Consider the following 21016-nt stretch of genomic DNA (forward strand, 5'->3'; position numbering starts at 1 on the left):
GGTCTTTCAAGTAATTCTGTCATATTAAATGTGTCATTATCAGTAGTTGAAACCAGGCCTCTGCCTATTTCTAGTCTCTTTGATGGCCAGCTCTCTGGCTGACTCTCTGATATGCATCAGCAGCAGTAGCAGCAGCACATGGCCGGGTATGTCAGAGCTGTGTTACATTATGAGGAAAAGTCATCTTCAATGTTTTTAGGGCGTGCTTCTTGGAACCTACACCCTAAAATTGAAACCGTGACGAGTAGCACTTTCCACTTGTTTGAATGGGTTGATGCTAAGATGAGATGGCTATACAGTATATTATGCTATTGTAAGTAGCGCTTGACCGTTAGGCACTTAAACAAAGAGGTAGACCGAAGAAATATATTGCCAAATATGAAATAAACTTGATCTTTGAGACTTTGAACTAGCTGTTGACATCGCTATATTAATATTATGGTGAGGTTGTTCATTGTCAGTTGGCTGTTATACAAAATGTCGCCTACAGGCTGGTATTGATTAACAAAGGAAGTGTTGTGGATTCAGTTTGAAGTTGTCCTTTAGTAGCCCTCCTGCACTAAATTATTCATTGAGCATGTTGCTATATTTAGAAATAGAAGGCCAGGGAGTATAATGACATTGCAACCAAGCTGATTTTGAACTAACTGGATATTTCAACCTCTGGATTAGACATTATCTTCACACTATGAAAATGTACTCCATTCTATGAACGGTGAGTTTGAACGAGCAGACTCACATCATATAGCATCAAAATGTTTCAGATGCAAATGTTGAGCTTTTATGATTTACTTCAGCCACACAATCGAGGCATGTTAATGAGACTTTCACAAAGAGGCAGATATCTTCTTACATGTTTCCCTCGTGAATCACATGACTTGTGTGAGTCTATGGTTCCTCATTGTTTGAGAATTTCCCGTTTGGGCATCCACTAGTCTTGGGCTACTGATGAGTCAAACCGCATTTGACACTTCAAATACTATGTTGTGTAGAGAATTTTAGTCATATCCTTGAAAATAGTTTTTCCTGTGACTAAGATCAACAAGCAAATGTAACTACTATGGCATTTACAGTTTCTCCCCTTTGTATTCCCTGGTGAATCCCCTCTGCTCTTTATAGATATTGCAGGACAGAAACATGCCACTTTGGCTACCAAAACTCAAACTGATAAAATATAGAACAGTAGTTTGTCTAGTACATTAAAATAAAGCAACATTGTCCTTGCTGCAAAGTATATTTCAAACAACAGTCCTCAGAGCATCTGTTTTCCCCCGACTTTTTGAGTGTACTAATGATTTTTCCAGACATACTTTAAAATTGTCCCATTATTCACTGTGATACTGAGGTTCTGGAGAATTTGATACTGTTGTGAAGTGAATGAACCACTTTTGATATTAGTTCAGAAATGCTTGTTTGTGATAACTTATGGGTCACTGAGTTATTGTACCTCTGTTGTAAAGGGGCGGGGAACAAGTCCATATTAGCCCAAGCCTGAGGTAAAGAGAAGGTCCCTCTGCCTGTGAGCTTGTTCCAGGGAGAAAGATCATAGGGTACCGCAGGGACAACATTTTTGTAGGCTAACCCAGAAGTTGGCATCACGTTCGGTTCCCTCCTCTGGAAGTCAATGGGATTTTTGTATGTGGATTTTGGTTAGATGCCTGAAATGAGCTCTGTGGTTAACAAAAGTTTATGAAACTGCTAGGTTTGTGTTCAGCGAGATAATCTTCACAAATTAACACCACTTTTATGATTTTTGAAGTGTACATGCGATCGGCAAAAATCGTGATTTTCAGAAAATGATTCCAAAATAATAAAAGTGGTATTAATTTGTGAAGATTATCTTGCTATACATAAAGGTCACAGTTTCAGAAACGTTTGTTAACCACAGACCTTATTTCAGATATCTAACCCAAATCCCCATACAAAAATCCCATTGCCTTCCAGACGAGGGAACCAGGTGATACTGACTTCTTGGTTTTAGGACTCATTCCTGCGGCGCTCTAGTAACATTACATTCCTTGCTCAGGTCAGGGTCTTAGGGAGGTCTCCACGCAAGAGCTGTTTCTGTGTGCAGGGAGCGGTGGTCAGGGTCATAGGGAGGTCCTCACGCAAGAGCCGTTTCTGTGCAGGGAGCGGTGGTCAGGGTCATAGGGAGGTCTCCAGGCAAGAGCCGTTTCTGTGTGCAGGGAGCGGTGGTCAGGGTCTTAGGGAGGTCTCCACGCAAGAGCCGTTTCTGTGTGCAGGGAGCGGTGGTCAGGGTCATAGGGAGGTCTCCACACAAGAGCCGTTTCTGTGTGCAGGGAGCGGTGGTCAGGGTCTTAGGGAGGTCTCCACGCAAGAATCGTTTCTGTGCAGGGAGCGGTGGTCAGGGTCATAGGGAGGTCTCCACACAGGAGCCGTTTCTGTGCAGGGAGCGGTGGTCGTGGTTGAGGCAGCCTTCGTTGCGGTGTACAATGAGCACGGGGAAGTAGCGTGCGTCCTGGTAGTCCGGGGGGTTCTCCTCGCTCGCCTGCTGCTGACCCGACAGACAGCGCGTGCTCTCTGTGGGACAGGACCGCTCGTTCAGGCTCCCGCTGCTCCTCCACAGGCAGCTCCGCCGTGAGCCATACAGGCGGCTCAGGGAGAAGCGGCTGGTGCTGAAGGGGATCCGCGGGTTTGCTCCATTGCAGATGCTGATGGCGCTGCGAGAGAAGATGGAGGAGCTGCTGATGGTGCGGTGGCAGCGCTCACAGTTCTGCCTGTGGCCCCCGTAGCCGCCGCACGCGGAGTAGCTGTTGGGGCTCCCTGAAAGCTGGGCCAGGTCCATGAGAACTGCCTCGGAATAGCTGGGCACCAGCTGTTGGTTGGAGCGGATGTGCCACTCCAGCTCTGTGCTGTCGAAGGTGTTGACCCGCGGGATGTGCCGGCAATAAGGCCGCTCCTCGGATGGCGTTACCGGGGCATAGTCAAAGCCAAATAGCTTCTCGACGTGGTAATGGACGCAGACGGTGCGATACTCTGTCAGCACCCGCAGAGGCCAGGAGAGGGTGAAAGCGGCCGCCACCCAGAACACAGAGTTGGAGGCATACCAGGGAAGGTGAGCAGGGTCAGAAAAGGCAATCATATACTCCTTAAAGTCTACATTCTTGAGGTGCATCCCCTCACGGGCCTCCATGTAGTCGTCCAAGCCCTCGTTCTCTGTGAAGAACCTGGCCCGCTGGGTGAGGTAGGAGTTCTCGGACTCCACGTTGGCAAAGCTGAAGCACTTGGTGAAGCGCAGCCTGGAGATAGGGAAGCCCTCCAGGCCCAGCAGGTTCTTCGAGGCGTCCTTAACCCCACAGTTCCCATAGTCGAACTCCGCCTCGGCCACATGGGTGTTGACTCGCTCGTGGTAGACCTGGGTGGTGCTGTAGGCGTCTCCGTTACGGTAGCGCGTCACCTGCCTTGTCCTCCTGATGTAGTGGTAGCTGATGGCCTTCCACCAGATGCAGGGCGTGGCTTGCTGCATGCGCTGGACGCGCTCCGCCACGCTTTCCGCGTCCACCTTGTACTGCAGCTCGTTCCTGCTGTAGCAGTGCCAGCACTCCACCAGGTGAAGCACATAGAGCATGAGCAGGAAGGCCAGGGGGATGTAGATGTAGCCGTTGGAGCAGGGGCTGTCATGGTACATCATGGACTTGCCCTTGTAGGCGCTGTCGAAGGAGAGGCGTGTGACCGTGGTCACCTGGCACCACGCCATCGCCCCCACACAGCCGCACATGAGCAGGGACAGCAGCAGGCATTTCCAGTGGCTTTCCCGACACAGGGCCTTAGTCAGCGACTGTTTCTGGGGCCGCTGCTGCACAGAACAAGACAAAACACAGGTAAGCCTATGGAGAAGCACCGCAAATTCATTGAGAACAATGATTACGTTCGGGAAGGTCCATGATGACATCTTGATGAGGCAGACTGCACAACTAGCGGCTCCGGCGGGAATCGAACCCAGGACCTTCCCGGGTTGTTGAAAATCAAACATGTACTCCTACCTGGAAGTAATTGCCTGAATGCCTCACACTCAGAGACGCCAGTTATGAGTGGGACAGACTTGTTAAGACAATCCTACTGCACTCTGTTTATTCAAAAACCTGCAAAGACATTTTAGCATTTTGTCTTTTATTCAGTTTTGTGAAGATACATTTTTTTCCCTGTGACAGTGCTTTTATATGAGTATTGACACGAGAATTTCACAGACAAAAATTGTATTATCTTTAGTTTGCTTTATCAGTAACCGCAAAGCAGTTGCTCCACTAGCACTGCAATATTGTGAGTTAATTTCCCAAAACATTGTTACCATAAAATGGTAATTTATTTGACTGATGTGACTGTGGCCTGAATATCGGGTTGGAATATATTTAGAGACGGTATAAAAAAACAGTCACTCTTTGTGGCATATAAAATATTGAGGGAAATATTCAGCGTTCTAAGTGCTTTTACATAGTTTATGCATGAGCTGTAAGCCAATTGCCAAGTCTTGTTATAATCAAAAGACTGACCCATTCCTATCATCAAAAAGTACAATATCAAATATACTGTATACTTACACTATACTAGTCTGTGTAAATTTGAATTTGATGGGGGGGGTTTTTAGGGGGGGGGGTAGAAAATAATAAAAGAACAAAGACAATGAGGGCATAGGAAACCCCACTCTTAATGTCAAACCACCCAGAAAAAAGCAAGCGTTTCCCTGAGGCAGCACAAAGCCGGTGCCATCCTTTATAATTTGTTATAGTGCCTGCATCAAGAGCTAGTCAGGCCTTATGGGAATGCTGCCACACACACTTGGCAGGCATTCAAAAACCCCAGGAAGGATGGATTATAGCCAAATTCATTCAAAAATTAGCATAACAGACATGGCGCAGGGGTGCAGGCTAACATAGACACAAAGCTATAAAACAGGTTACATTCTCTCCTTCTCTCTATTTTCTTCTCAGTCCATAACCGTGCATAGGAAAGGGGGGCGTGACCACAACAATCAAATCAGCCAGCAGACTGCATTGATGTCTTTGACCTAACATGTCTGCTCTGGGCTCTCCGAGCGACACAGGAGAGTAAATAATAGATGTTCTTTCTCCATAATTATCTTCCCCACCTTTGGTCACATGGTCCCCGAGTCCCATACCGACCCAACCCAACCCCCCCCACAGGGCAGAGGGGATTAGCCATGAAATTCCCTATTGAGATGGGCGGGCCCAGTGCAATAGGAATATTTACTGGCTGGTAGCCTGTGCACGCACATCTATAATCAATAGAACATGGCATAATTTCTGGCTCACGTTACACATACTGCCCCCATCTGGCAGTGTCAGGTAAACACATTGTGGCAGCAGAAATAATGATGTGTGGTTGCGCATGGAAGATAATAATGGAATGGACTGGAGAACTGACTACAGTATATGTATCTGAAATCAGTGTTGCCAGATTGGGCGGTTTTCCACCCAGTTGGGCTGTTTTAGATAGCATTGTGCCGGGGTGTAGTGGAGGGTAAACGCAAGTAAACGCAGTTTATCCACCTCTTTGAAATGATGCAGATAGTTTACTCACCTATTTTCAGATCACCTATATAAAACAATGAAGGGACACAAGGTGGGTAAACTACTCACCTGGATAGTTTACCCACCTCTGTATTTACCACTACACCCTGTGCGGGAGGGAAATGGGCTTGGATGGGTTTTGGGAGTCACTTGTTTCCATTGCTTGGGCGGTTTTGTCTGCATTTTGGTGGTTTTTGAACAGTTTTTGGACTGGAAAGAAACCATCAGCTACACTGTCTGTAATGTCTGACTGCCAGTATCTGGTGTAACTATCCTTTATGCCATTATCTAAGCCAGTGGTCCCCAAACTTTGGGTCGCGACCCTAAGTGGGGTCGCCTGGAATTCAAATTGCCTGAAAAAAAAAAAAAAAAAAAAAAAATTACACCACACACAATTTAATATTACCGAAGATGATTAGGGTCACTTGCAATTTTTGTGTGTGATAACGTCTAATATTCCAGTTTTGTTCTCTTGGGTGACACCTATGGCGGTGGGTGGTAATTGCAGGTGAGATCCAAACAGTGTAATGTACTGCAAAGGCTTAATCCAAATGGACATAGCCTCAATCAACATTGTGAGTGTCTTTTTTTTTATGAAAATCTTTTAGATTAAAACTTTAAATCAGGATTCTGAGAATGAAGTCCAAATTTTTAGATTAAAGTCAGAATTCTACGGGGGAAAAGAATCATGATGTGACATCACTGACGATGTCACTGATGATATTATCAATGGTCTACCGGAACTCGGGTCCCTAGATTTTTGTGACGTCAAAATAGGGTCACTAGCCAAAAAAGTTTAGGAACCCCTGATCTAAGCAAACAGTTGAGGGCTTAAAGATGAATATAAATTATGGTGAAGCTCACAAAATACTGTTACAAGCACATTTCACTGCTGACTTAAATGGATCATTTTATATGCGACAGGAAAAAATATATGAGATGGCTCTGTGGTGTGAGCGCAGTCTAAAGAAGCAGGTGAAAGCAGAATACATATATCAGGGCTCAAGGCTGTACAGCTGTGTGCTCACTCTGCTCTTTTGTTGAAATATTTGGGAGTGGGAATTGGCCTATATGTAAATGACTCCCCCCCCCCCCCCTTCCCCCCATATTTAAAAACAGAAACAGACCAAATGAAAACAACAAGATAATGTGTGGGTTTAGAGACAGGAAACCCAGGTGGGCTTATGCAGGGTCTCTACCTCAGAAATAAATTGAATAGGTGCACTCTGCATCCTGCTTTGAATGCCAAGTGGCACATATATGCTCCTTGTCCTTTTCAAATTCAGAGAATTGCCAGTACAGATTCAATTCATAACTGTCCCTTAAAAAGAGAACACAGCTCATTTATTTAAGAATGAGCTTTGTTTTGATTTCTTGCCACAGTCTTATCAGTCTATTTTTAAACATGCATATCAACTCTCTTCCAGAGTTAGAATCCAGAGAATCAGCTCTGATCAGTGATCAGTGTGTACACTACACTAGTATGAAGGGGAGTGACTTTGTGGATTAACTGAACTTCAAAATACAATCTGCAAGTTTTCTATTGGAGATATAAATTATTCTGATACTTTTCCAGAATAAGGGACCTTTCAATTAAAAGGGCCCTGCCTGCCCCAAATCATAGTACAGCTGTCCAATAGGCTTATGGACAGTGTTGGGCAAGTTACTTTCCAAATGTAATATACTACATATTACTAGTTACTTTCATTTGAAAGTAATACTTTACTTTACAAACTTATCTCTGTGTAGAGTAACTCGTTACTTACTTATTACACTACTTTTGCATTACTTTCAACAAAATAAGAGCAGTAGCAGAATGACATTGCCGCCCTGGAACCATCCCGAAAAATAATTGCAACCGTCTTGAAGTCAGTGTAAACCGGCCAAAATTCTAAATGTTATCCTTTTCCTTTGTTATTGTCATCTATAGTGGTTATTTCCATACAAAGTAGAAAGTCAGGTTGCAAGCACACTCGAAAATATTAAAAACTCACTGGGTGCAAGGCAAGCACGAATTATGGACAAGAGAAAAGCCAGCACTCCAAATGTCTTTTTTGTTGATTTATTTCCTCCTCAGTACACCTGGGCAGCAGCAACGAACGTTTCAGTCAGAGACCTTCCTCAGCGTTGGTCAACGCTGAGGAAGGTCTCTGACTGAAACGTTCGTTGCTGCTGCCCAGGTGTACTGAGGAGGAAATAAATCAACAAAAAAGACATTTGGAGTGCTGGCTTTTCTCTTGTCCATATTTCCATACAAACACACAATTTGATTAGGAAATGATTGCAGTATATGTGCTTTGATTTAAAAAAAATGTTTAACTCAATTTATAACTCATGTTACTTGACAAAGTAACTGGTATAATATTACTGAAATCCTATTGGCAATAAGTTATATTACTGAGTTACTGCTAAAAGTAATATATTACATGTAATATGTTACTTTTGTAAAGAGTTACCCCCAACACTGCTTATGGATAGGAGCAATGAAGGAAATTACCCGGAAAATGAAAATAATGCTATTTTCATTTTAGATGCATTTGACAAAACAATTCCTGGCTGACAAGAAGAGCACCTCTACCTGACTTTTTGTATTTGATGATGTATTTTGGTCTGAATCTTGTGAAAAATAGGGGGGGAAATACGGGACACCCAAAATGAGAGGGGAGAATAAGTGAAAACCTAGGAAACCGTGGGTATATTCTAATGACCAACTTGGATTTAATGAAGCATGAAGCAAAATGGAAACTGAGTTACCGGTAATATGAAAGCGTTTTCTTACAGTGTTTGTGATGTTAATGCTGTCCCCATGGATATGATAAGGAACATATAGTAATGAAACGTTATGTAAATTTGGAGCAGCACAGTGTTAATTAAAACAGTTACAGTATATGGTGTCAGGAAAAAAAGCCTCTGAGGTGGAATCAGCTGGAGATATCGGCAATGATGTTTGGTTGAAATTGTGTGGATTTATTTTTCATACTGAAAAAAGTGTTGATTAAACACATAGGGAAGCTGTGAAAGAAGACCCCACTTTCTGCAAATAGCCTAGACTGAATGGTTTTACTGTATCCTGACAAGTAGCCTGGTATCCAGCCCCATATGGATCGCAGTTGGCATCACTCTTCATATGGGTCTAGTCCAGACCCTAATGAAGGATCCATTGGGGCTGGTTACCAGGCTACACAGTTACAGCATCTACTCCAGAATACAAACAACTAATTTAACCATGCAGCATAATAGTAAAAATGTTGAGAATTTAAAACACGTCTAAAATTCAGTGATGAATCAAGTTCAATTATAAACATAATGGTCACTGTATTATGTGAGCAAAATTGTGACATGAAAAATATAATGAATCACAACACATGCATATTTTTGTTTCTGTTGTTTAAAATAGAGGTTAAACATTGATGTCACTACTTTTATGAGATCAATATGGCTTTGATATCACTTTATAGGCTATATGGGCAGTAGGACGACACATTATATAAATCTAAACTCAAAGGGCATTCGGACTCCATTTTGAATGAAGTTGTTTAAAGAGGGGGGAAATCCATAAAATAACAGGATATGGGAAATTCAATCCATAAAGCATTCCAGTCTGAGCCTTCAAGACCTGAGAAGCTGCAGCACTATTAACCAGACTATTATGGTGCCTTTAACTAAGTGCCTTTCACTCATGACACTTTCTCTTGACATCATGAGAGCAGCCAGGTTGTATAAAAGCCTTGTGTAACGGAGATCTCACTTGTCCTGTCCAACATGTGTGGTCATGAAGGTTAGTAGGCTAGCTTTAACTGTAAATTTGAGTATATAAATCAATCACTAAATAAGTGGCAAAGGGCTTATTTCACTCTCTCTCTCTCTGTCTCTCTCTGTCTCTCTCTCTCTCTCTCACACACACACACACACACACACACACACACACACACACACACACACACACACACACACACACACACACACACACACACACACACAATGACTGCTATTAAATTCATCATAGGCAAGGCAATACCTCATCCATAAGGACTTTCCCCATGCAGACACATTTATAGACCTCTCCTGTTTTCAAGTGAGCCTATTTTTAGACCTCTCCTGTTTTCAAGTGAGCTGAAAATCTACACAATCTGTTGTTGGTACCAGTCAACAGTGAGCTGTGCATATTGATATCAGTCCCCACAGCAGCTAATAATAAACTGTCTGGACTGGAGCAAGATTTCCCAGTCATATTCATCAAGAACATTTGCATTTGGAGGATTTTTGTTGGGAGAAATCAGTGAGGAGTGGAAACCTATCACTGTACACTCTGTGCTAATAGTACATACAATAACAGTGCCACTGAAATTAAACTCTCATTTTGCTGATCAGGGCCCGCTTGGACCATTTCCAGGACCCCCTGGTGGGCCCCGGACCCCACTTTGGGAATCACTGTCTAGAAGGGAGTCAGACAGCACACAATATAGTGCATGGTGCATGCAGGCTACTTGGAAGTCCAGGCTGAGCTCATAACAGTAGGATATCATTCGGCCATTTACTATATTAAATCCCATTTATCTGGCGCTCACAGTGATCCGTGTGATGCGTGTATCCAGTGAGTGGCCCTAATTGAGCCCTATAATGACGGACATCTGATTACCGGAGTGTGATTATGGAGATTCCGCTGTGATAGCAGGAATTGTCCCATAAATTAAGAGCAAATAAAATGATCCCAATGGAAAGACTGGTGCTCTGCCGTCTGCTCACCTCTTCTCTGGGGCTCTCCTCTGGGTCCTCATCGGGGACGGTGGTGGCGCTGCTTTCACTGGCCGTTGCAGCCGATGCTGGGGACATATTGACAACAGTGCAAAACACGGGGCATGGATCTCCTGCTGGTAACGGGGGTTTCCAAATCGCGGCGAAAAAACATCAACACACCGACAGAAACGCTCAGATGCCAAAAGACGCATCATCCAACCCACATCTTCCAGGTGAGCTGCAGCCGCGGGGGAAGCCGCTCATTGCATCGGCGCCAGCAGCTCGGAAGACGCACAAATCAAATCAAAAGAGCCCCTTGTCTGCGCGACAGTCATATGTTGAGAGTGCAAAAGGAGACAATAACAGGGACCAGCCAGTCAGCTTCCTGTAGGTGTAGTATCCATGGCAGCCTGGTGCTGAAGCTGAGCAGGAGAGGAGAGGACAGGAGCAGAGCAGAGCAGAGGAGCGGGACAAAGACAGGAGCACGTGTGAACGGCCAGCCCTCCACCACAATGTAAATAACAGACCCATTAAATGTGAGAAACAAACCCACCCCCTGCTTGCAGCCCATGAGGGTGCATGACTGTTTGTGTGGTCCAATCATCACCAGTGTTGGGCAGTAACTTAGTTAGCCTACTGTAATTTTATTAGGCTATTATCACAGTAACTAGTAATGTAAGGGATTACAATGTCCAAAAGGTAATTATATTACAGTTTACCAATGTATAAAGTATAAGTTCAAGTTACTGCATTACTTTCTCTAGCACTGGCACAGCACTCAAACGAAGTTTGCAGATAGGTGACAGGTGTGGCTATGCAAGACTAGCTATATTGTGTCAATAAACTGAATTCAGTCCGAGTAACATCACTAATTACTTTTGCCAAACCAAGTAATAGGCTAATTAAAGTAATTGTATTACTTTTTAAAGGAGTAATCAGTAACTTAGACTTACTGAGTAATTTGCCGTTATATCCCTTAGAAAATAAACTACAACAATTTGGTGTCAAACAAAAAGAAAAGATTCTGCACAAATATCACAGAAAAGCAGGCCCGGTTCTATGAGGGTGCAAGAGCATGCATTGCACCCTCAGTTGAAATTTGAATAATAGTCATCCGCAGCGATATTAGGCTACTGTCTTTCAGTCAGAGGCTGTAGTGGTGCAACCGCTTCTATAGGTAAGGGACTTTGTGCGTCCGTTATAGCTGAAATGTAGCCTGGTAAACCAGCCCATCATGTAACTCACATATCATTTGGTTCTGCGTGACGGTCTGGACCCAAGGCCTGGGAGGGTGTTTAGCAGAAGCTGCAGAGCGGAAGAGCCAATCAGTGACTGCGCTGTGATTGACAGCGCAAGTTGGCCAATCAGGAACGCCACTAACAAAACAATAATGGCCGCCTCCTTCCCTGATCGTCTCGAGGAGTAATGTCAGCGTTTGTCTAGTTTAAACAGCCATAAAGTGCAGTTATTGCAGAAATAGACTCAATAACAACAATTAAACAAGTACAGGAGTATCGCCGCAACCGCAGAGTTTCTCGGCTTTTGTTTTTGCCATTCTCCCGAGTGGATTTGGGTTTGACTGTATCCAACCCTGATTGGCTGAAGGAGTTGTCTGTCAATGTAGTCTGGACACCTTTCACCCCGCTTTTTGTCATGGGGCGTAAACCACGGAACCAGAATGAACACCGGAAGGCAGTGCGCCAAAAAACGTCTTTGTTGCCGTTAGCTTGACGCCTCTTGCCTCGATTAATTGTCTGATGCAAAGCTTCTGTATTGGCTTAAAAGATGTGAGATTGTGAATCCGCAATGTTTCTAAAATAACTTCTTCAAAAACTTTGTTCGGTACGTCCATCTTTTGTTTTGTTGTTTGCCGTTCTGATACTTGTGTCAAATTGTCAAGTTAACGTAAAAGTTGACGAGCTAGAAACGCTGCCCTTCCTGTTTAGGGCGGGCTCTAGGCCGGAACCAGGTAGGGTGACAAAATCAATTGTGAACGGAAGCCAGGCTCTTTCTCGCCGAGAAGAGCCTGGTGACGCGAGGTTACTGTCAAGGCAACTACGCCCGGCCATGCTCGGCCCTGCTAAGGACTGGGTGAAGAGTTGGGGCCAGACCGTCAAGCAGAACCAAATGAAATGTGAGTTCACGTGACGGGCTGGTTTACCAGGCTAATCCATTGGTACCAACAATGTCATTCTATCTCATCAGGAAGGGGGTGAAATAATGCTCCAAATTTAGGCTAAATTTAGGCGAGGGAAAAACTGGCATGGCCATTTTCAAAGGGCTCCCTTGACCTCTCACCTCAAGATATTTGAATGAGAATAGGTTATATGGTTACCCACGACTCTTCCCTTTACAGACATGCGCACCTTATGCTAATCCCATGCCATTTTTGGCAAAAACCATGCAGGTTTTTTTCATGCAGTATAAATTTATTATTTTCGCCTATACCATTTGAATATTTCTGCATACTGAGGTCCCTAAACAGTCTTGGGCTTGCATAAATTGGCTGGAAAGCTGAGACTCTTGTGGATTCAATAAGCCCAATTGTATTCATGTGTTAGTCCTCATAGTAGCATTTCACTGAGACCATTTTCAGAAACTTGACCTCATCTGTTCATCAGGCTCAGTAACACCTACACAAGTTTTCATTGCTGTTGCCAGCCTGAACATTGTTCTGGAACCGGGGTCTGAGGACCACCAGGGGTCCTTGAGGGGGTTCCAGGGGGTCCCCAGCAAATTGATGAATGGACCTTTTTCACAGAGGCCATTTTGTGTCTAAAAGGCAGGAAGTAACACATGTGCAACAAGGCATTAATGAGGGTTTCCAACTTCCAATCCATTTAGGTGTTCCAGTGCTGGGGTCTTCATTAATGTTTTGCTTGCACCTGTATTACTTCCTGCCTTTTAGACACAAAACGGCTGCTGTGAAAAAGGCAGATTGTTAAAGTTGACCGTTATTTAATTTACAAGAAGTTAACACCATTATATAATCAGAATACTCACTGTTATCTCTCTACCTACAATAGGATGCAGAAACATAAATACCTTTAAGTAGAAAAGGTTCCCTGTAAGCTCACTATTGAGTGGAATACCACACTTTAAGTCCCAATGGGAATATTATTGGAATAGTCTACAAATATGATGGTGTTAAGAGACACAAAAATACCACAGATACAGTAGGCCTGGAACACCCAGCACAAAACAATGGTCTACTTTAACAATAACATGGATGTTGTTTCATTTAATAATCAAACAATTGGTCTTTATCCATTCACTCAAGCAAAAACACTTTACATTAAGATCTTCATTGACAAAAATCCACCCTCAGATGCTGTACTGAGATAGTGTATTTTACACTGTTAGATATGATCAATGTGTGATGTTCAATGCATTCCAGGAGTTACAATGTATGTTGTGGTGTGACAGTGAGTGTTGTAAGCTCATCTAAATAGGACTGCATGCAGCATTTTGTCTTTTAGAAGAAATGTGGCTAGTTTAATTTGCCATGTTCTCTTGCTGCAGCGGTAATGCAGCACCGCAGCTGACTGAAGCACTGCAGGAAGCAAGCTGAGGCAGGGAGCAATGACTGATGGCTTTGTATTGGATGCAGGGGTGGAAAGAGTACAGAAATCCTACTCAAGTAGAAGTACTGTTTTGATGAAGTTTTTACTTAAGTAGAAGTACTATTACTGGGTTAAAACATCTTTTAGAGTAAAAGTATATATAAAAAAGTAGCTCAAGAATGTACTTTTTTGTGGGCAGTTGTGGGATCATCTCAAACGAAGTTATTTTTCTCATTTTCTTCAAATTCATCCTCAACTAACCAAATCCGATGGGCTTTCAGTTGGATTTCTGCAAAAGTGTTTTCTAACACATCCGTCATCTCCTTTGTGATTAAGCACCAACAAATTCTCATTGCTGTCTGTCTGTCTGTCTGTCTGCCTGACTGTATCTGTCTGTCTGACTGACCGTCTGTCTGTCTGTCTGTCTGACAGTATCTGTCTGTCTGTCTGACTGTATCTGTCTGTCTGACTGACCGTCTGTCTGTCTGACTGTCTGTCTGTCTGACTGTATCTGTCTGTCTGTCTGACCGTCATGCATCTTCTGGTGAAGTGTTGAATCCCAAAGCATTTGGTTTGTCATCCAGAGAGGTCTGATGATCACAGCGCCTCCCACACACAGCGCAGCCCCCCTCCCTCCGTTGCGAGTGGGGACTGTAGGTTATATAGGTCAGTGGTTCTCAAATGGGGGTCCGGGGACCCCCAGGGGTCCGTGGTACTTTGCAAGGGGGTCCGCGAAAAGTTTTCAGGAAAATAAAAAATAAAAACTTTTTTGTTGTTGCAAAAGCTTCATAGTTCAACAAAAATATTGTATGCTTTAAATGTAAAATGGTTCATGGATTACATTCTAATCTAGCAAACCTATCAATTTAAAAGTCAAGCACGTTACAGTGGTAACGTGCTTTTTACAATTAAGCTTAGCCCAAAATCACAAATCAGAATGAGGGGGTCCCCAGTATATTTTCTGTCTTGTAAGGGGACCTTGGCTGAAAAACATTTGAGAACCTATAGGCTATTGATATGCAAATTAGCATAATTATGATGTCATCTGGCAATGTCTAGAGACTTTTTGAGCAGCCAATAGCTCCTGTCCTTGGCAACAGTTAGCGAGGGCCAATAGATTGGACAGTTTCTGGTGCACATGCAGTTCATAGAAATTGTGTGGAAACTTTGGATTTATTTTACTCTGCAATTGAAGCAATTTAAAATGTAACAAAGTATATTACTTTAAACAAATTTACTTAAGTAAAAGTAAAATTACTGATTTTAAAGTAAGTACACAAAAAAGCTACTCAATTACAATAATTTGAGTACTTAGTGAGTAATTAGTTACTTCCAAATCTGATTAGATGGAGGTGCTGTGGGGTCTATTTGGCGTTACTCTCCTGAGCTGGCTTCTTGCGCGCTCGGCTCTGGTTGTTGCGGACCGCCTGGCTGATGCAGCAGCTGCTCTCCTGACCCACCTCCGTTAGACGCACATCACACTCTGTCACAGTGGTGTTGTGCACCATCCCCTCCACCAGAGCTTTACCTCCATCCTATACACACACACACACACACACACACACACACACACACACATGCGCGCACGTGTGTGCGCACACACACACACACACACACACACACACACACACACACACACACACACACACACACACACACACACACACACACACACACACACACACACACACACACACACACACACACACAGAGGTAGGGAGAAAGAGAGAGAAAATAAGTTAGGGATGCACTAGGGGTGTCACAATATATCGTCCCACGAAATTTCGCGATAGTAAAACGTCACGATATGTATCGTTGAGATGAAATCTCATATTGCAAAAAAAAAAAAAAAAATTTTTTTTTTTTTTTTTTTTTTCAAAAAATAGACTAAGAAACGTCTTTGTTTGTTGAAGTTCAATGTGTGGAAAGTAGTTCAGTTGAACAAGTCTCTGAAGAGACACATGAGAAGTTATACAGGAGAGAAACCATTCAATTGAGTTTCTGGCAAAACTGTTTACTTGACAGGAAAAACTGAAGATGCATAAAAAATAGATTAAGAAAAGTCTTGTTGTTTGAGTTTGAAGAAAAACTGAAGATGCATAATGAGAATTTATACTGCTGAGAAACCTTTTAGTTCAAAGTAAATCTAAGTGATGGTGTAACTCATTCTATTTCAAGATAAGCCTTATCTCCAATCTCATGTTTTTTCTAGTTGTTATTGTAATAACAATTTCCCACAACAGCATGTTTTGTATTTGTGCATTTCAAATAAAATACTACTTTTCCAGTCATATATTGTCATTATTCAAGTTTAAAAAAATATTGTTAAAATCGTATCGTATCGTATCGTTATCGTGAACCCAGTATCGTGATACGTATCGTATCGTGAACTGAGTGTATCGTGACACCCCTAGGATGCACTGATATGAACATTGTGGACGATACCGGTAACCGATATAAACATTGCTGTTATGGCCGAGGCAGCGCTTACTGTACAGTACAATATAGCACTGTGTCCTACACTTTCTACATTGCGTCTTGTCATTGTCAACAGTGTTTTATTGTCATGTCTGAAACAGGCGTTTCTATTTTAGTGAAGATGAGACCAAGGTCAAAGCTATTGATGCCACTGCACATGGCCTTTCTGCTACGTGGGTGATTTTGGATCCTCTGCAGTTAATTCCACACACAGGCAGACAAGGAACTCTCGAAGAGGAGCGAGCAAGAGAAGGGCTACATTCAGATCCACCTCCCATGGGGAAACAACACCTACTCAGCTTTCCATTATTGCATGTTTTCAGCAGATATCTATGAATAATAGAGAATCTGCACGTGTACGTACTTCACGATGCTATGTTTCTATACAGGCAGGAGTGAAATGCACTCTATGCTTCGGCTGTGAAGGGAATACAGTTAGGGATGTCCGATATTATCGGCCTACCGATATTATCGGCCCATATTAGCCTAAAAAATTAATATCGGAAAATATCGGTTTTCATGCTGATATATACTGTATATATATTTTTTTTTATACAGGGGGAGTCTCATTGAGAGCAATGCTGTCTTTTTCAGGAGTGCCCTGTTCACATTCACGCACACATTCATACCTGGAAGCAGACCAGTACAACCACAGTCTGATTAGCCTAGGTAAACCCAGCCACCACGTGACCTGCTCTCTCAGTTCCCAGTCACTAGCGACTGAGAACAGGTCTGAGAGCAGGTCACGTGGGGGATGGGTTTACCCAGGCTACAGTCTGATCTGTTGGCCACTGAGCAGCTCCACTGGAGCGGTTGGGGTTAAGGGCCTTGCTCAAGGGCACCTCAGTGGTGGTAATGAGGGAGGTACAGGCGCTGCCTTTTCACTTTCCCCACCCAGATTTATCCTGCCGGTCCCGGGGATTGAACTGACGACCTTCTGGTCACAAGCTCGCTTCTCTAACCGTTGGGCCACCACTGCCCCAATAACACTTACAACTTTAACACAACATGCATATTATATATTAAACTCTTCAGCTACATTAAGCTACATTATGTAACTTGTTGTTACCTGAAATTTTGGTGAAAAAAAAGCCAGCTTATATCGGTATCGGTTGATATCGGTATCGGAAATTAAGAGTTGGACATTATCGGATATCGGATATCGGTAAAAAAGCCAATATCGAACATCCCTAAATACATTGTTTCAAAATACAGTGCTATCCTCCATAACATTTCACTCAAAGCTTTTACTAAGTTTAATACTGACATTATTACTTGTGTACTAATTGCTGTGTACATTATTAATGTACACAACCATTTTAAAACGATATGCAATAGTTTTTTTTTCTTCCATATTTCACTTTTTCCCCCACATTGAAAATACAAATACAAGGAAGGTCTTACCAAAACGTATGCATTTTTGTAGTAAACTTCTTCAACTTAAGTTCAAGTCATAGCAGTAACAGGCTTGTTTTTCTATTTGTCTAAGGCTAGGCCCAATAGTCCTTTTGCTAACCACAAACAGTGACTTTAGTGCGCAGATAACAGCCTGTCAAACAGCCTGTCAACAGACAGCAACTTATTAAGCAGTTAAAAGAGAAATTCTTACACCATGTACAGGAATGCCATGCTCACCATGCCCAGTCTGTTGCAGGAGAGGTTGATGCTCATCAGGGTGTTGTTCTGACCCAGTACCTTGGACAGGGCAATGGCAGCGGGCTCACCCATCTCGTTGGCTCCCAGATGCAGGTGGAGTAGGGTTCTGTTGTTGAGCAAGGCCCGGCCCACAGCCCGACCCCCCTCGTCTCCCAGGCGGTTGAGACGCAGGTTGAGGGACAACAGGGTGGAGTTCTTGGACAGGGCATGGGCGATAGCCTGTGCTCCCGGGCCTCTGATGCTGTTGTCGTAGAGGTTCAGCGTCTCCAGTTGACTCGTGGTGAGCAGCTTGCCGATGGCGCGGGCTCCTCTGTCTCCTATCACGTTGTGGGAGAGGTCAAGCTGCCTCAGGGAGGGGTGCTCCAGAAGGTGTCTCACCAGCAGACGGCATTTGTCATCATCCACTTTGCTTTGGTGGAGCCTCAGAAGCTGTGGAAACAACACGCTATGGTGGCTTAATACAGACTGTGGTGAGTTAATTCTCCACTCCACAAGTAGCACAGAAAACAGATAGGCTACTTATTCATAATCACTCAGGTAAGAAGTGCAAGAAGAGTATAAAAAAAAATACACAGCAGGTCTTTTTTTTTTTTTAGAAGCAAACAGTAGCACACAACACTGAGGGGCTATATGAGGTCAAATAAAGCGAGAGGAATATCAACTCCATTAACTCTCCTCTCGAAAGTGATGTGTTGTGCCAAGTTCCCATGCAGTAATGAATCCATGTGGCATAACTGTTGCATCAGATAATGACTTATATAGGTTGCAGCCAGCGGCTCTGCTTTGATGTAAGTAGAGCATAGGGTTAATGCTGACTATGCCAACAAGACTATTCCCGTTTCACCACATTTGAAACACTTATATAAAGGATGCTTACTAACTGCAGCGAGGTGTGGAATGCTGAAAAACACGCTCCAGATAATCAAGCTCCTTTCTTTGTGAGAGAGCAGTGCTACAAAGGACAGCACTGAGGAGAGGGGCGTCCAGGTAGATTCCCTGCCTAGCAACACAAGGGTCGCACGTTCGAGGCCTCATGTTACTTTCGGCTTTGTCAGAGGTTCCCAACAGACACAATTGGCCATGTCCGCCTCCTCTGGTCGGTCAGGGCGCCTGTTCGGGGGGAGGGGAACTGGGAGGAATACTGTGATCCTCATATGAGCTACGACCTGCCTTTGAAACTCCTTGCTGTCAGGTGAAAAGAAGCAGCTGGCGACTGCACATGTATCAGAGGAAGCATGTGCTTTTACAACTCTCCCCAGATCGTAGAGGGGGTGGTACAATGACTGGGACAGCAGGGGGAATTGGCCAAGTACAATCGGGAAGAAAATCAGAAAAAGAAAAAAGGCACTGAGGAGAAACCACTATTTACCTTCAAGGTCTTACAGGACTTTAGGGCCTTGGCCAGGGACTCACAGTCTCTGGAGGTGAACTCAAACAGATTCCACTCAAAGTTCATGCCACAGAGCTTGACCCTGTACACCAAATGCAGCTCTTCCAGGTTGGTCAGCTCATTCAGCAGGATGCCGAAGTCAAAGTGGTCCATAGACGGTCCCTCAGAGCCACTGTCACTAACCAAGTCTGAGAGGTCTTCCTCTTCTGTCTTCTGGGGCTCCTTGATGGGCGGCAGCAGCTGGGAGATGTCAAGCCTCTTCACGTCGTTCTTGCAAAACGGGACCATGTCTAGAACCACCTTTGGGTCAGTCACATCTGGGATAAAGAGCTCAATGATGTTCTCCAGGTGCCTCTCAAAGAACATTCGCTTCCAGCTGTGGCCGTACTGAGAGACGTCACAAAGGTCCCACCGCTGGAAGCAGCACCGCTTCCAGTAGCCTTCATCGCTGATCAAGTTGGCTGTGACATGCAGGGGCAGAGCAGGGGACAGTCTCTCCAGCACGTAGTCTTTATCGGCAGGCAGAAGTTCTTCAATTATGGGCTTTTCTGTAACAGGTAGACGTTTTCTGTAATAAATATGCAAGTAAACTCCATGAAATCCAATCAAGACCTTGTTATGTAACTGATGTGTGTATATTGATACCACTGAAAACAACAGTATACCTTCAAAGTTCCTCACAATGGTTTGCAGGCAGAGGTTTGACAAAGGAGGCACTAGAGCAAGGGACCAGTCTGGATCTTCAGCAATGATCCTCCGTATCTTCCTGCACTCGCCAGTCTGGTCGAGTTTTGCCACCGGAGAATGAAGGGACTTGGCCATTGTCCCAGTCGTCATGTAGACATTTTTTGCAGTTTTGATTTTTTTCTGATGAAAGAAAATAAACTTTAAGATAAATATGTTTTTCTTGCCATGTTCCTAGCCATGAAGCATGTAGCGTTATATCTCAGCAATGGTAAATCCTCAATGATTATCTTCATGAACCAGAATAGTATATTTCTGTGTTGATAATTTGTTTATATAACATGTGTTACTGCGGTTACTGCAGATACATCCTACTGTATAATGTAGCAAAATTTGGAAATTTACTGTACATCCTAGCTGTAGGCCAAATTTCTGTGGCAGCTTGCTTACATGAAACAGACATGTTTGGACCCCCCATGTTATGTTAGCTAAACTGCTGCTAGCTTATTGCCACGTTAGCTACACATTTATTTCAAACAATCTTGAAAGTAAACTACACCTATTTATGTTTTATACTAATTTATATACACACAACCAGCTAAATCGCTGTTTTGGGCAAAACTGACTGAGTGCTGTTACTGTACCTGAGGTGCTTGTCTTGGCTCTGTCACCTTGGCAACAGGACGCTTGCTCAGAGTTTTGGTCAAGGGGCAGCACTGCACGCTGCGGGAGGGGCGGTGCCATGGGAAACCTGATCACTCAAATCCGGTCCTTGAGTCCTGCTGGTTTTCTAGTCTGCCAGGAGGAGAGCACCACTGAGCTAACTCCCCACTGTGCACTCTTCAATGTGCCCCAGCCAACACATGACTTCTGAAGAAATGCAGATTCATCGCAAAGTAAAAGCAACATGTACCACGCATTTTTTTTGTTGCTAAAATACCTTAAAGTCGACCTGTACG

General features: G+C 43.7%; 2 protein-coding genes across 2 annotated transcripts; both read right to left on the minus strand.

The window, feature by feature from the left end:
* Nucleotides 1–2371: 2371 nt before the first annotated feature.
* Nucleotides 2372–10382, minus strand: tmem151ba (transmembrane protein 151Ba; the record flags this gene model as incomplete). The annotated part of the gene is made up of 2 exons (XM_083642527.1): nt 2372–3817; nt 10296–10382. The coding sequence occupies 2 exons, from the start codon at nt 10380–10382 to the stop codon at nt 2372–2374; spliced, it is 1533 nt and encodes a 510-aa protein (XP_083498653.1).
* Nucleotides 10383–15213: 4831 nt separating this feature from the next.
* On the minus strand, nt 15214–20195 carry drc5 (dynein regulatory complex subunit 5; the record flags this gene model as incomplete). Its single annotated transcript, XM_083642993.1, has 4 exons — nt 15214–15384; nt 17963–18412; nt 19353–19921; nt 20039–20195. The coding sequence occupies 4 exons, from the start codon at nt 20193–20195 to the stop codon at nt 15214–15216; spliced, it is 1347 nt and encodes a 448-aa protein (XP_083499119.1).
* Nucleotides 20196–21016: the final 821 nt, after the last annotated feature.

This window comes from Poromitra crassiceps (genome assembly GCF_964638095.1).
Source record: "Poromitra crassiceps genome assembly, chromosome: 9".
Lineage (NCBI taxonomy): Eukaryota > Metazoa > Chordata > Actinopteri > Beryciformes > Melamphaidae > Poromitra > Poromitra crassiceps.